Source organism: Macrobrachium rosenbergii, chromosome 3 (assembly GCF_040412425.1).
Source record: "Macrobrachium rosenbergii isolate ZJJX-2024 chromosome 3, ASM4041242v1, whole genome shotgun sequence".
Classification (NCBI taxonomy): Eukaryota; Metazoa; Arthropoda; class Malacostraca; order Decapoda; family Palaemonidae; genus Macrobrachium; species Macrobrachium rosenbergii.
In genome coordinates this window covers 70,535,589-70,552,237 of record NC_089743.1, presented here as the reverse complement: position 1 = coordinate 70,552,237, position 16,649 = coordinate 70,535,589, and the positions used below count along the sequence as shown (strand labels likewise).

Sequence of the window (16,649 nt, the reverse complement as noted above, 5' to 3'; positions counted from 1 at the left end):
GTGGCGTGGCAATATAACCAGGAAGGATTCTTTACTGCGAAGGAGTTTTCCAACTGCAGATAAAGAATTTAAAAGTTGTCCTTGACCTGGGCTCAGTACCGTACACAAAAAAACAACCAGAGTTATGAACGTAGTCACCCAGACCATAAATTAAAAACCAGTACCCAACAGAAAAAACAAACTGGAGGGCACTCCACGTGCATAGTACCCCCAGGCTCCCCTACAACTCAACACCCTTATTTCAAGGCGAAGAAAAAAGGTATGGAAGATATGCTTCCTTCACGTCCTCTCCCAACACCATGCCAGCAACCGAAAATGGAATCAAGGTACTGCAATTCTCATATATAGTTTCAACTTTGCTCAAGTAATGAGAGGCAAATATTGACCAATACACTTCCATTATGTCAGGATAATTGAGGAAAGAGACAAATTATGTTTAAAAGCCATGGACGTGGTTACCACTCTCACTTTGTGTGCTTTCACTTTCACTAATGGTAAGTCATCATTCTTAAACTGCGAATCTTAAAACTGTGAATGAGCCTCAAGGATAAGATCCTTAAGAAAAAATGCCCGGGCATTTTTCGAGAGTGGACACAAAGGATTCTTCACTAAGCACTTAAGGTTGCTCAATGCACCACGAATATTTTCAGTTCTTTGCAAGCAGAATTTAAGTGCCCTTACAGGGCAAAGGGTCCTTTCTTCTTCTTCAGACCCTAAGACATCTACCAGACTTCTGATAGAAAAGGCCAGACTTTTGATAGAAAAGAAACAAGGACATGGGTTGGAAGGGGTCTCATTCTTCGCTATAAACCCAAGGGTAAATGAACAAATAGCATTACCCTGAGAGAAACCAATTCTCTAACTAATGTGCGTAACTTGCTAACACACTTAGCTGTGGCCAATGCTACCAGCAACAGTCTTCCTTGTTAAATCTCTCATAGAGATTGAACTTAGAAGTTCAAAACAGGGGTCTGACAACCACTTTAAGACCACATTCAGGTTCCAAGCTACTAATTTCTCTTCCTTACATTTGGTAGTATCAAACCAACTTATTAAGATCAGACAAATCCTTATTAGAGGAGAGATCCACTCCCCTGTGTCTAAATACAGAGCTCAAAATTACTCTGTACCCTTAATGGTTGAGGAAGATAGTCCCCTAGAAGATCTTAAATAAAGCAGGAAATCTCCAATTTCCACCACAGCTGTCTTAGAAGACGAGATGTTATGCGTTCGGCACCAAGAACAGAACACTGTCCACTTGGCTTGATATACATTGCTTGAGGGCTGGTGTCTATATCGAGCAATAGCATCTGCAACCGACCTTGAAAATCCCTTCGATCGCACCAGTTTCCTGACAGTCTGAATGCGGCCAGGGCCAGAGTGGACAGTCCTTGGTGGAACCATCTGAAATGTGGTTGTTTGAGTAAATTTAGTTTCTGAGGCAACAGCCTCAGAATGTCTGTCAGAAGCTCTTACACATCTGGGAACCACTCCTGGGTTGGCCAAAATGGTGCTATTAGTCATTGTTACATTTCGGTGTTTCCAGAACTTCTTGATGACTTCCCTTACCATCTTGAATGGAGGGAAGGCATACAGATCCTTGTCCGACCAGTCCACAAGCATTGCATCTGTTGCCCATGATTGTGGATCTGGGGTTGGCGAACAATACAGAGGAGAATGAAAGTTCTTTGCAGTTGCAAATAGATCCAGAACTGACTTTCCCCACAGTTTCCAAAGTTTTAGGCACACTAATGGGTCCAGAGTCCACTCTGTAGGGAGCACTTGCTTTCGGCAGCTCAGTTCGTCCACTACGACACTTAATTTTCCTTGAATAAACCTGGATAGGATCTTTGTCTAGTTTCGATCCGCCCATAAGAGAAAAGTTCTTGCTGCCTCACAAAGGGTAAAAGAGTGTCCCCCACCTTCCTTCTTGACATAAGACAGTGCCGTGGTATTGTCCGAATGGACCATCACTGTCTTTCTGAACACTTCCAGAGCAAAATCTTGCAATCCCCAGTGAATTGCTTTCAACTCCTTTACGCTGATATGCCATATGCTCTGTTCTGGAGTCCAAATCCCGGAGACCTCCCTGTCTCCCAGGAGAGCTCCCCAACCTAGGTCTGAAGCATCTGCATAAAACACTAGGTCGGGGCTCAGAGGAAGGAGGGACTTCCCTTGAGACAGTCCGTCTCTTGATTTCCTTGAGACAGTCTGTCTCCTGATTTCCACCACAGCAGGTCCTGTTTGATTTCCTGAGTTATTGGGAAAACAAAAGTGTCCGGAAACTTCTTTCTGTTCCAATTGGCTCGTAGATAAAATTGAAAGTTCCACATGTGCAGTCTTCCCAGAGAAATGAATTGCTCTAAGGAAGAGCGGATCCCCAGAAGGCTCATCCAGTTGTTTGCAGAGCAAAACTGAAGGGAGAGGAATTTTTCAACTTTCTGAAGGCAGGATCCTATCCTTTGGGAGGAAAAACCTAAAAAGTCAGAGAGTTTATCCTCATCCCCAAATATGCTATCTCCTGAGGAGGAGTTAGATGCGACTTCTGAAAATTTATTAAAAGGCCAATCTCCTGGGTTAGAAGGGTCTTTTGCAGGTCCTCCATACATGCTTCCTTCGACCGAGAAAGGAGCCAATCGTTCAGATAGAGTGAAATGTTGACCCCCATCAGATGTCACCATTTCGCTATGGGAGCTAAGACTCGCGTGAAAACCTGGGGCGTCAAAGCTAGGCCAAAGCAAAGGGCTCTGAACTGATACACCCTGTTCTTGCAAACGAACCTTAAAAACTTCCTCGAGTCCTGATGAACTGGGACATGAAAGTATGCGTCCCCCATGTCCACTGACAGCATCCAATCCCCCTGACAAATGGATGCTAAGATGGACTGGGTTGTTTCCATTTTGAATTTGGTTTTCTCAACAAACAAATTCAGAGCGCTTACATCCAGGGCTGACCTCCAGCCTCCTGAGGCCTTGGGGACTATGAATAACTGACTGTAGAACCCCAGTGAGCTGGTAACCTTGACCACTTTGATGGCTTCTTTCTCGGGGAGGGAAGACACTTCTTGGGAGAGGGCAGAAAACTTCTCAGAACCTACTGAGTAGGCCGTCAACACAACTGGCGAGCTGGTCAAAGGAGGCTTCTGTATGAAGGGAATGGAGTATCCCTCCCTCAAACTTCCACAATCCAGGTTTCTGCTCCTCTCACTTTCCACTGTTCCTAAAAGCGAAGGAGCCTTGCTCCTACTGGCGTACGGAGAGGACACAGGCCTCACTTACGTAAGGGAGTTTCAGAGGACTTCTTGATTGACCGAGAGGCGAACCGGGCATTCACGCACGGGGTCTGGGAAAGCCTCTTTGCCTGCCCCTACCACGATAGGGCTGAGGTTGGACAGGGGATACTGTCCTAGAGGAGAATGCTGGAGTTTCTCTAGGGCGCCTCACAGACTGAGCAAGGAGGTCCTAAGTAGTTTTCTTCTGAAGGTCAGAAGAAATCTGAAGAACTGTAGCCTGCAGGAACAAGTGTTGTTTATCCAAAGGGGAAAAAAGAAGAGTGGACTTCTGCAAAAGGTTCACTCCTTTAGTGGTATAAGAACACCAAAGCTGCCTTTTCTTCAAAAAGTTCATCGTAAAAAGGGAAGCCAGCTCCAGAGATCCATCCCTTATACCCTTGACGAGACAAGAGATAACACCCATAGAATCTGAGGCACAGTCCTTTGGGACATGAGGACAATCCTTGACCTTGTGAGCAAGGGCACCCACTGCCCAATCTAAAAAAAACTAAGCACCTTGAAAACTTTAAACAGGTGTCTGATCAAGTGGTCTACCTCCGAAGTCGAGAACAGGATCTTCGCAGAATTGAAAGCAGACCTCCAGGAAGAGTCTATCAAACCAGAGTCCCCCTGGGAGGAGAGAGAAGCTCCCAGGGACGGGGCCTCTCCAGTTGCGTACGACAGATATCTCTTCTGAAAGAGCCTCGACAGAGGGCAACTAAAGGAGGCTCTTCCCTGCTCTCTCTTCCAAAACCCCATTACAGGAGCAGGTGTCAGGAGCTTAGAAGAAGAAGTGACAGGGAGCACTGGTGCCTGGGGAGGATCTGCAGACATGGGCGCTTAGAAGACAAAACAAGCTCAGGAGCCAACTGGCGCTCATGCACAGAAAAAGGCTCGGGTGCCGACAGGCGCTCAGAAAGAACCAAACATTCTAATAAAAGACGTTCCAAAGCCAAGTGGGGGCTTTGGCGCCAAAGGCCTCAATGCAGACTTTACAGACTCGGGCGCTTAGGGACCTGGAGCTAACGGGTGCTTGGAAGTACAAGGAGGTCCCGAGTCAATAAGCGTAGCAGGAGCTTGAAGCTCGGGTGCTAAAGGTTGCTCAGTCACCTTCTTAATTCCAGGAGAACGCTGTGGCGCCACTGATGAGTGCTCGGCCACGATCTTAGCCAAAGAAGAGCACTTGTGAGAAGGGACTTGACGTTTAGCTGTTGAAAGCTGTCCCTCTAACTCCGGGTTAATTAGTTATAAATGATTTGTTTAACCAGACCTCTGAACCTTTTTAGGTTTCTTCTCGGGCTGGAAACATTCAGAGCTGTCCCAAAAACTGCAAGACAGCTTTGCTAGAGAAGATTCCTTGGGCTTCTTCACAGAAACTGCAGGGGAAAGAGACACATCAAAGGACTTCAAAGGACGAGACTCATCTTTAAAACGCCACTGGCGTCTGGGACTCAAATCACTTGAACTAGAAAGACTAGAAGAAAGACGACTCACTTCTATAGAGAAGCCTTTCCAGTGGTGCTCTGTCATGGCCTGGGAAGTGGCAACAGATCCGACTGATTGGGCAACTGCCTGTGGGCAGACCCCACCGACCTTCCTTCGGTTACCAGTTTGGTTCCTCCCAGGCTTAGGGGAGCTTGCCAGAGACCTTTGCCTAGGAGAATCGGTGGGACAGATAGCCACCTCCTCCACTGACACTTCACCAACACTTTTTACACTGCACTTGTCCAAAAGGACTTTTCCTGAAGCACCTACCTGTTCCACTGTATTCACTAACAATTCAAATTTCTTATTAACTCTCGACTCAAGGCAGGCAATGGTGTCGGGATTGGGAGTAAGGGAGCCGGGGGGAGGAGATGGTGGAACAGATTGAGAACTCGGATTAGGAGGAATAAAAGGTACAGAATCACAGACTTAGCAGGAACCTGACTAGCTAACGTCTTTTTACTATTGGCTCTAAAGCCGCTTTTCTCTTTTTGTCTCTGTCCAGTTTTGACAAATGACTATTCAGTTTTCCACATTTTGACATCCCAATGTTCACAATCATTACAAGTCAAGTCTGGGTAACAAACTTGACCCCTACAAGATGTGCAGAGAGTGCGCGGGTCATAAAAGGCTATAGTTATTCTAGTATTATAGCCTATACTGCAATAACGAAAACCTTGGGAATCAGAATCAGGCATCGCCAACAAGTCTAAAGTCAACAAAGCTTAGAATATCTAAGATCAGGATTATATCAGTCAAAATTGGTAGTTAGGTCTGAAAAAGAAACTGACACTGTCTAAGTATCCCAAAAGCCTACCATAAAGAGAAAACTTTACCAATTTTAGTACTACAAACAACTGAGAAGCTAAAGAACTCCAAAAATATACTGCTGCTAAGGGCTGCTGTACAGCCATCAGCTGGCAGAAACATATTGAGCTGGGCTAGTTCCTCTCTTACCCCAAAAGTGGGCAGGGTTAGTCGCCTAACCAAAACAAAAGTAGCGCTACCACGAATTTCTAAAATTCTAGCTGCCGGTCACTGAAACTATAGCTATGTAATTACTTGGTAAATTGCTTATATAAAATGAAATTCCTGGATAATAATAAACTAAAAATTTTATTGTTGAGTCTAAAATATGTCTAGGCACACTTATTTGAGCATGGACAGTTATACTGAGGAAATGGAAAGTGTAAAAATGTGAGAGAAAAGTATGAATATAAAATTTATTATATAATGTTAAACAAAAGTTACAGGCACAAAAGATGGAAATCGGCCAAGGAAATACTCTGTCCCCTTGATAGTCACCAGAGCTTGACTAGCACTCTTCAAGGAATCAGAGCTCAATCATATTCCTCAGGTCCCTTTTTCATCAAGCCTGGGATGGCAGCAACACATTCAAGTTATTGTTCAGGCTATACTGAGGTAGTGGGTTTGTGATAAAAACAGGCTTTGTAAAAGTAATGGGCAGTCATAAGAACATTACTTATACAGGCAGTCCCTGGTTAACGGCGGGCTCGGTTAACAGCGATTCAGTTTTATGGAACTTGTCTAACGACGAAAATCGGCAATTTTCAGCGCCGAAAATTGCCGATTTCCGCTTATCGGTGCCAATAATTGGGTATTGGCGCTGATACATGCCTAATAGAGGTGCTGATAACCGAAAATCGGCACTTTTTGGCGCCGATAACCCCCGAAAATTGCTGGAAAAGCACCAAAATCACTGATTTTCATTTAGCAGCGATTTTCGGTCATCATCACACCCTCAGAAACGGAACCCTGCCGATAACTGGGGTCTGCCTGTATCTTAATAAAATAACAACACACTTCTGAATGATCTGCTCTCTGAAGAAGATAGACAACTGGCTAAAGTAAAGCGATCATTAGTATCTTTTATGTACAAAAATCATAGAACCCAACAAAGTTGTTTTGATTTGCACACTGTGTAGTTATTTCCAATAATTTGTTTGCCCTATAATCAACTTGTCCTTTTACTTACTTGTACAGAATGTCGAGTAAGTTAGCTGATGCCACCAACTTATTAATGATCGCTGGAACATCGGCAGTAAGAAGCTCTGCAGCTAAGTTGGCATACTTGAATCTCATCTGCAACTCCCCATCAACTGCTGGTTCATTGACCACCAAGCACACCAACTCATCTAGGACTTCAGCTTTTGTAAGACTGCAGTACAAAAGAATAAATTACAAATGAGAAATTTAATATGTTCTTTCTAAGAATGATTACTGTAAAAACAAAATGGACATGCAATCTGTATGTGGCAGATGCTCCTTAGCCTAACATTTACTGTAAAAACAAAAAGCATAACTATACCGAGAGAAGACAACCACAAATTAAACCTTGCTACGTATGATACACTACAAATTTTTTATAAACAGAAGTTGCTAGGGCTAGCAGAGAAACCTACAAGAAGAAATAGGCCTGCTTAAATATGAAGGATTACTGGTACTATAGTCAGAGTAAAATTAGAAATTCCATTAACAACAGAATAACAACCCAATAACAACCAAACTGCTAAAGCAGCAGGAGAATCAATCATTCATGAGCTGACCAAAATATTTTTTATACTGATAAATGAAGAGATGGATTGAAAGAGCATGGGAAAAGTATATATTAATAGTAGTGTGATATACTCTACAGAAATAAACAGCAGATAGTCATACAGGAAAATGTGAGATGAACCTTGGTCTGCATCATGGGTCAGCACCAAGTCTTTTATAATTTCTCATAGCAACACAGGAAGCTGCAAAGGAGTGCAGAGAGAGAAGACCTTGGATGTCACTACTTGCTATGGTTGAGTGTTAATAGCAGAACCTGTAGGAAGCACTTCATACCATCTGAATGTAACCGATGGTGTCACAAGAGATATTCATGAATATAAAATGTAAAAGGTGTAAAGGATATTCAGTGTTTGAACTTTGTAAGTAACAATGGAGAAGGCACAGGAGCAGCAGCATAATGTCATCGGATAAGTAGAGTACTTCTGTTACCATGGGAACACACTCGAATATTAAGCAGGTATGAAACAGAAATATGAAAATATAGCAGTAGCCTAGACAATGAAAAACAATTGCTAGGATGTTTAAAAGTAAAAAGGGTTGTTTCATTTGCAACAGAGGAAAGTTATCAAATATGATACAGCATGAATTACCTAATGCAGCAAAATCATGAGGAAAAAAAAGGGCATGTGTGTGCCTACATAATACTATGCAGTGATTCAAAACTGCAATGTGCTGGAAGATCATATTATGCATGGTGTGAGATGTAGTGTCCCCAAGGATACAAAACTGATCAAGCTCTCAATGAATGTGATAGTTCAGGCATGAGATACGAACAGCTAAAGAAAAAATAAATCAAGATGGAGGTGCTAGCTTCATAATCTGATACTATAAAGCAATTAATAAAACAATCATATTATGTCATAATATTATGGGAACATTCCAGCAATTTGAGAAACAAGACAGTAGAGAACATTTAAACTGGGGAAGAAAAGATTCCCTAGTTCTTGCCTGTCACACAGTTTCTATATAAATTACATATTCCATGGTTAACCCATGTGAGTCCTGGCATGCACACAGGAAAGTAGGTATTTTGTACACACACATTCCTACCTCTAGCTATAACCCCTTTAATAACAAGCTTAAATAACCAAAACCCGATTGCACCACAAACACTCCTACATACAAGACTATCAATTTGTATTTTCATCACAACAAATCGACAAGTAATATCAAACAAGTGGGGAGAATCAGCAATCACTAACAGTACTTACAAGTCTATGAGATTTTTATTTTGCGCCTTACACTCTTGAAGGAGCTCCGCCTCGTCCATAAGCTCGTATAAGGTGACATCCTGCAAAAAATGTATATATGAAATTCAAAATCAGGTGACCATTACATTCAAACATCAAGAACTGATCAAAAAGACTCAATATAGCTAAAAATATATCAATAAACCTAAGCAGGAGATAACCTGTACATATTCCAACAAACAAACAAACAGTTTATTGATAAGTAGGAAATAGATAAATTTATACTGTATATATATATATATATATATATATATATATATATATATATATATATATATATATATATATATATATATATATATATAGTGAACCACACCCCCTACCAATAGCTAAAATCCTAATACTTATAACCCCTCTAAAAACACTTAGAACTGCCCATTTGATAGTTTAAACACAAGGAAAACCCTGTAAAAATGCTTATAACTGAGTATTTTAATAGTTTTATCACAAAAGTGCATTTATTCATGAAAATTATATGAAAATACAGTAATTAGTGAATATTTCTCTGTGAAAATACCGCAAATGGCGAATTTTCCACAAATAATGGCTAGATATGTTCCACAGTAGAAACCCGTGAATCGTGAGTCCGCGAATCATGAGAACGCGAATATGGGGTTTATGTATATATATATATATATATATAATATATATATATATATATATGAATGTCTGTCCTGTAATACTACAGTGTAATATGAATATAAGAAGGCCCATAAAAACACTATTTAAACGTTGAAACCATATATTTCGAGGCACTAGCTACCATGCCCCCTGTTCACTGGTAGAACTATAGACAAGTGGAAAGTTACAATGGTATATATACAAAAACATAAAGGTGTGGCTCTAGGCCTCCGATGTTATGGAGGTGGCGTTTTTAGGAGGAGAATGACCAAATTCCCTGAAGTGGTTTTGGCCTCATTAGCTCCCCGTTTGGCGTGGATCTATGTCGGCGTTTCTTGTCAATCTTCTTCAGGAGGGGTTTGAGGATTAGGTGTCGATGTCATCCGATTTCAATGTCCTCCTGACAGTTCCATATTGTTGGTTTGATTGATGATAGCAGATTCCAGCATCCTTCTTTTATCTGGACAGCTACTTGAAAACCAACTGCCCCACTCCAGTTAATGACATGCCCTGCATTTGATATGTAGGAAAATTCCCAAACTCTCAGTAACATACTGATCTTTTGTGCTCTGTTATTCTTTGTGAGAGCGATCTACCCTGTCTCAGCCTCGTGAGATGTCCTGACAATTGCTACGGTATCTTGAACTCCGGCTTCTTCCTTTTGTTCTTAAGTATCGTTAATCCAGCTTAACCCCGATGGATTTGGGATAATGGAAAATGAAAGGATTGTTAGGCCTGAGTTGTTAGGGAGGCCTTTTGGATGTTTTTTCATCGTCACGAGCTTTATTTTTGTTGTTGAAATCTATTTGTCTGTTGTGTGGGACCTCTGTAGTATATTTTATCTCGCTTGTTAATAGCCTCTCGATAATGTGTGGTGGATATAGCAGTTGCGTTAGGTGTTGGCGGATCGTGTTAAATTCTTTATCCAGGTACTCATTTGAACATATCCTAAGTCCTCTGAGAATAAGTTGCACCCTACCATGATTTTTACGGAGGCGTCATGGTAGCTTTAAGAAATGAATGTAGGAGACAGCGGTGGGTTTCTACTATACTGTAAATGCATTACCTGTTCTGTTTCTTATGATCAGTACATCTAGGAAGGCAGTTTTCCGTCCTTTTCCCATTCTGTTTTAAATTTTATGAGCCTGGAACTGTTTAATTTAGCCTATTAAAAAATTCATTAAAGTCCCCCCAGCTATTATCCCAGAAAGTAAAGATATCAATCTACGTATCTCAAGCCATATCATATTATGGGGTTTGATAGACGACAAAAGTTCTGTTTCAAATATTCCATGCCAAGTTTGCTAGAAGGGTGATAGGGGACTTCCCATGCTACAGCCAAATTTTTGTTTGTAAAATTACTATTGAAAGAAAACACGTTGTTAGTTACACAGAAGTTGATAAGTTTTAAGTTTTTTATCTATGCCAAGAGGAAAATGGTCTTCATATGGTTGTAACTTTCCTCTAAGAAAGACAACACACGTAATCGGGACTTTAGTAAATAATGACTGCTACGTCTAGGCTGAGCAATTTGATGTTGTTTGAGGATATTTAAACTATTAAATTTTTGTATGAAATCCTCTGCATGTTTGATGTGGGAGGATGAGAAGGTTCCTAGAAAGGGTGATAACAAGTCTACGAACCATTTTGATAATTTGTACATGAAAGAGCCCTGCTAGATATTATGGGGCGTAAGAGGTCCCCATCTTTATGTGTTTCCACCTGTCCATATTCTACCAGTGAACAGGGCATAGAAGCTAGCGCCGAAAATATATGGTTTCAAGCGTTTAAATAGGTGTTTTATGGGCCTTCTTATATTCATATATATATAGAGGCACGCGGTTATCAATGATCGAGGTTCCACGGCGTTGTCTTAAGCGGCGACGATAACAAATTTTTGACACATTCCTGGTTATCGCGTTAATTGGTCATGCTTGGTTATTGGTGCTATTATCGCGATTTTAGGGAATCACACACTGATCGAAACCCGCCAATAACCTGGGATTCATATATATATATATATATATATATATATATATATATATATATATATATATATATATATATATATATATATTAATATATATATATATAATATATATATATATATATATATATATATATATATATATATATATATATATATATATATATATATATATATATGTCTTCCTGTAATACTACAGTGTAATATGAATATAAGAAGGCCCATAAACACTATTTAAACGTTGAAACATATATATTTTGGCACTAGCTTTCTGTGCCCTGTTCCTGGTAGAATATGGACAGTGAAAGTTACAATGGTATATATACAAAAACATAAAAGGTGTGGCCCTAGGCCTCCGATGTTATGGAATTGGCGTTTCTTAGGGAGAATGCCAAATTCCCTAGTGGTTTTGCTCATTAGCTGTTTGTGATGAATCTGGCGGTCGCGTTTTCGGTCATCTTCTTCATGAGGGGTTTGAGGATTAAAATTAGCCGATGTCATCCGATTTCAATGTCCTCCTGACAGGTTCATATTGTTGGTTTGATTGATGATAGCAGATTCAGCATCCTTCTTTTGTACGGACAGCTACTTTTGAAACCAGCTCCGCCCCACCCAGTTAATGGCATGCCCTGTATTTCTGATATGTAGGAAAAATTCCTGAACTCTCGGCGTAGCATTGGATCTTTTGTGCTCTGTTGCTATAGAGCGATACCTGTCTCGCCACGAGATGTCCTGACAATCACTACACGGTATCTTGTAAGCTCCGCTTGCCCTTTTGTTTTTAAGTATCACGTTAATTTGTTTAACTCCGATGGATTTGGGATAATGGTTTTATGGGCCTTTCTATATTCATATATATATATATATATATATATATATATATATATATATATATATATATATATATATATATATATATATATATATATATATATATATATATATATATATATAAACAGCTTATTGATAAATAGAAATAGATAAATTTATAATATATATATAGTAGATACATACATACATACATACATATATATACACACACACAGCTCTTAAGTTGTTACAGTCGTAGAGCTGTGGACTATTTCAATGGAGTTCGATTCCCGGCCGGTTGGATGAAGAGTTAAAGAGGAACTTATTTCTGGTGATAGAAATCCATTTCATATAATGTGTTCAGACTTCCCAAATGTTGGTCGTTGCTAGTTGGCAACCACTGGTTCTTAGCCACGTAAAATCAGTCTAATCCTTGGCCACCCCTAGGAGAGCTGTTAATCAGCTCAGTGGGTCTGGTAAAATTCAGGTATATTTTTTTATACACATACATATACACACACACACACACACACACACACACACACATATATATATATATATATATATATATATATATATATATATATATATATATATATATTAGTATATTAATTTCTAACATCAGATTGAACTCCAGGTTTTCAATGAAAGCACTATAGCACTGCCAAGCAGGCCACACAAGTCATAAAAGAAGTAAAAGAAGTTGGAACCAGAGTACAACTGTACCCCAGGAATTAGGCAGTTAGCCTGCCAAGGTAATAACTTGGGTATAGTTTCCATTTTTCCAACTCTTTTACAATTTCCAGTAATGGCCTGCTGGCTGCACTCTGGTATTTCACTTGAAAGACCTGGTTCAATCCTGATGCAAGTCAGAAATTTATTTCTGTTCCACACATAATCGTGTGTTGATATTTCTATATATATACAGGCAGTCTCTGGTTAATGGCGGGCTCAGTTATCACAAACCCGGTTTTCAGGGCTTGTCTAGCGACGAAAACTGTCGATTTTCAGAGCAGATTTCCTTATCGCTACGATAATCATGTCCGCAAACCTTCGATATACCTAACAGAGGCACTGATAACCAAGAAAATTCGGTTATCAGTGATTTTCACTTATAGTCATGCCGTCAGAACAGAACCCCTGCCAATTACCAGGGACTGCCTATATGTATGTATATGTATGTATGTGTGTATGCATGTGAATGTGTGTGTGTGTGTATATATATATATATATATATATATATATATATATATATATATATATATATATATATATATATATATATATATATATATATATATATATATATATAGAAATTGTGTTTTGGAGACATAACAGAAAATCTGCTGGTTGTTTGTACATCTGTGATCAGAGAGTAATGAACAGATACTGCTGATTCGTCGAACACAGTATGATTGTTGGGGTTTGGCGTGGGTAATTCAAATGAATGTCATACATCAAAGCCTTTACTGGTTACTTTCGATTATAAGAGACCAATCAGCTGAGGCCTATGACCTAAGCAAATTCAGTTTGAAATGTTTAAAAGATCCGTAAGGGTTTAGCGGCTGATGGGTTGGGAAGCACGTCTGAAAGACAGTGATGGGAGCGTGTCACCTCAGAGTACTTTCCGACTATAATTGCATAATTAAGTAGCATAACATTAGCAACAGGGCCGTGTAACTATCGAGGAAAATACATGTTAATTGTATTTTACGCATTTCATTTGTACTGGTAAAACCTATATATGGCCGAGAATCAGGTCACATTTTTGGTGTCATATATAATAATTAACAGTGCAATTGTGAAGGTGAATTAAACAATGCAAACTTGAAGAAAATTGGTGCACGACGGCAGGAGTGCCAGTGCTAGCAGTACCAGTGCTAACAACAACAGTGCCCAGGAAGAGGACAGTGCGAAAGAGCTGTGAACAACTATCCAACGCGTGTTAAAAGAGATGCACAAATTAACAAATGAAACACAAAATAAAAAGCCCAACGACCCACCCACAATTTCGGTCGACATCACGTCGTCTCCACAAGGGCGATCAGTCAAAAAAAATGAAAAACTACCGATGTCAGATGGATCATTGCCTGAGTTTGACAACTCATGCACTGTTACAGGTTTCCTTTCAATCGAGACCTTCATAAAGTGTATTGAAATGCAAGTAGGCTGGGACAGATAGAGAAAAAAATTGTGCAAAACAAAACAAAAAGTGACTGGGAAATGCAGCACAGCAAATCAGGAGTTGGGATAGTTATTCCTCAGACTGGGTACTTAAACAACACCTCACCCAAATAGTTTGCCCCACACCTAGAGAAGATAGAACTAAAGAAAGCCTCGACCATGATGGGGTGGAGATTGGATTTCAGCATTATGTAATAGGCGTGGTGAAGACTCACGAGTCCCTTAACCTGAAAAGAGACCAGACCGTATAGAGAAAGAAGCCTTTCTGCTGCGCATGCTGAGGCGTAATTCTTCCCATTCTCCATAGAGGGATTCCTTATTGGCGAAGAGAGGCCCCATAAGCCTTACTGCCAAAAGGTTCAACTTCTGTAAGACCATGAACAATGCCAACAAGCAAGAGGGAGGGGGCAGGCCATCTCCCAACCATTTGTTGCAACAGTTAAACAACCTGACCAAGCGAGTCATCCACCAGCCTCACCAACCATCCAGGGGACAGCGTCACGCACCCAGGGACCTCAAAGAGGCAAGGGGAAAACAGCCGGGAAAAGGACAGTGGAAGGGAGGGCCACATGAGGGCCCAGTGCCTCTCTCTCACTGAGCCACGACACTGTTTTCGATGCAATGCAACAGACCACCTCGTGAACATGTTCAAAAAACGATGATGGCCAGCAGAACAATGCTCCCACTACACCAAGGAGAAGAAGGGGAAGGCAGCGTGAAGGAGTCGGGAGGACCCCCGACTGCACCCACACTCATCAGGTCCAAACAACGACTGTGCCCCTAGAAGAACAAGAGACACCTTGTTGGGGAGTCAACCAACCCCCGTAAGAAGTAGTGGACAGCCCTTCACCAACTGTTGCTGCCCCTACCCAAAAGTTGAGGGTGCAAGGAGGAAAGGTAATGCAAGAGCCTATTGCCGCCCTTAATCAGCAAAGGAAGTCACGGTGCCCATCACGGAAATATGGGTGGGAGAGCGACAGCAAAGGGCGCTGGCTGACACTGGTGCAAGTGTGTCTTTGATAGAAGAACACCTAGTGATAAGTTCTTCGCTGGACTGGTCGATATCGTTCTCGGTTAGCACTCTGCAAGACCGGCGTTTGAGTCTCCCGCCGGCTGGTGAAGAATTAGAGGAATTTATTTTTGGTGATAGAAATTCATTTCTCGCTATAATGGTTCGATCCCCACAGTAAGTTGTGGTCCCATTGTTAGGTAACCATTGGTTTCTAACCCACGAAAATAAGTCTAATCCTTGGGCCAGCCCTACGAGAGCTGTTAATCAGCTCAGTGATCTCATTAAACTACGGTATACTTAACTTACACCTAGTGATAGGTTCGGTACAGCCTACTACAATAGAGAATCTTGAGAAAATATTGCAATATGGGTGGATCCTGAATGACGTCCCTGATGCTACTGTAAATAGTTTTGGCAAGGAAATAGAAAGGGGGTTGGACGATAATTTACTGTTCTCTTAAGTTATTAAGCACAAGTCAAAAATGCCTACAGTAGATAGCTCCTTTTTGCCGGGATGCCTAAAATCTTCCGGGCTATTTGAAGCATCATACAGAGTATTCCGACTGTTGTTATGAGGTTATGTGCCAAAACAGAGGATGGTAAGATTTCTGCGTAGTTCAGGATTCCAGGCGTTGTATAATTGTAATAGGCAGGGCCATACTAATAAGTTTTGTAGCTTGGACGTTGTTATAATTGTAATAGGCAGGGCCATACTAATAAGTTTTGTAGAGTGAAATATTGTGGCGCTTGCAAGTTTGCATATCATGGGTGGTGGTTTTGCAGTCTTCTTGAACAGAATGAGTCTAGAAGTTAACCTCAGACCGCTGGTCTGGCTGGTAGGAGAACTCCTTGAGGGGGTTTTTCGGGAGCCTCTAGGGGCCGACAAAATTTTTGGTGGACCGAGCAGCAAAAGAAGAGATAAAAAGGTTGTTTCTTATGATATAGGACTTCTGGGGGAACCCTAAGAGGCGAAGCCAGAGGTAAAAGGGTCTGTGTATGGGGTTGATGTGAATATTTTTAGATACAGGTGCCTCTGTTAATTTGATGAATTATGAGTTGTTCTGATCTATGTTTCCCAATCATTCTTTGAGACCTGGTAAAGAGACAGTATGTGATGTTCAAGCAAATACGTTACAGGTTTTGGGTTATGTAGATGTGGATTTATCTCTTGGGGATAGAAATTTTACAAAAATATTTTTGGTTATACGAGGGGCTGCTTCGGGAAATACATTGTTACTGGGTCATCCACCGTGTTCGAGACAAAATCTCGGTTCATACAGGGCTATGTGGCATAACTGTTGGAGTACTCTGTGTTTTTATGCCTTACGAGGGAGTGGATGTAAGTAGAGTGGATGATGATGACAGATTGGGTGCACAAGAATTTGCGGGTGGATTCTGAGCATGTTTCAGTAGGTAGGAAGTGTTAAAGGGGGTTTTGTCAGATGATGTGGT

General features: G+C 40.8%; 1 protein-coding gene across 35 annotated transcripts in view; it reads right to left on the bottom strand.

Annotated features, from left to right (window-relative positions):
• fmt (phosphatase 6 regulatory subunit 1-like protein fmt) overlaps positions 1 to 16,649 on the bottom strand; it is a 253,522-nt gene that overhangs the window by 216,319 nt on the left and 20,554 nt on the right. For all 35 annotated transcript variants that reach the window (XM_067081658.1, XM_067081718.1, XM_067081630.1 and 32 more), the window contains exons 3-4: positions 8,545 to 8,624; positions 6,753 to 6,935 (exon numbers count right to left, since the gene is read on the bottom strand). In XM_067081658.1, the coding sequence (XP_066937759.1) occupies positions 6,753 to 6,935; positions 8,545 to 8,624 (263 nt within the window). The remainder of the gene's footprint in view (positions 1 to 6,752; positions 6,936 to 8,544; positions 8,625 to 16,649) is intronic.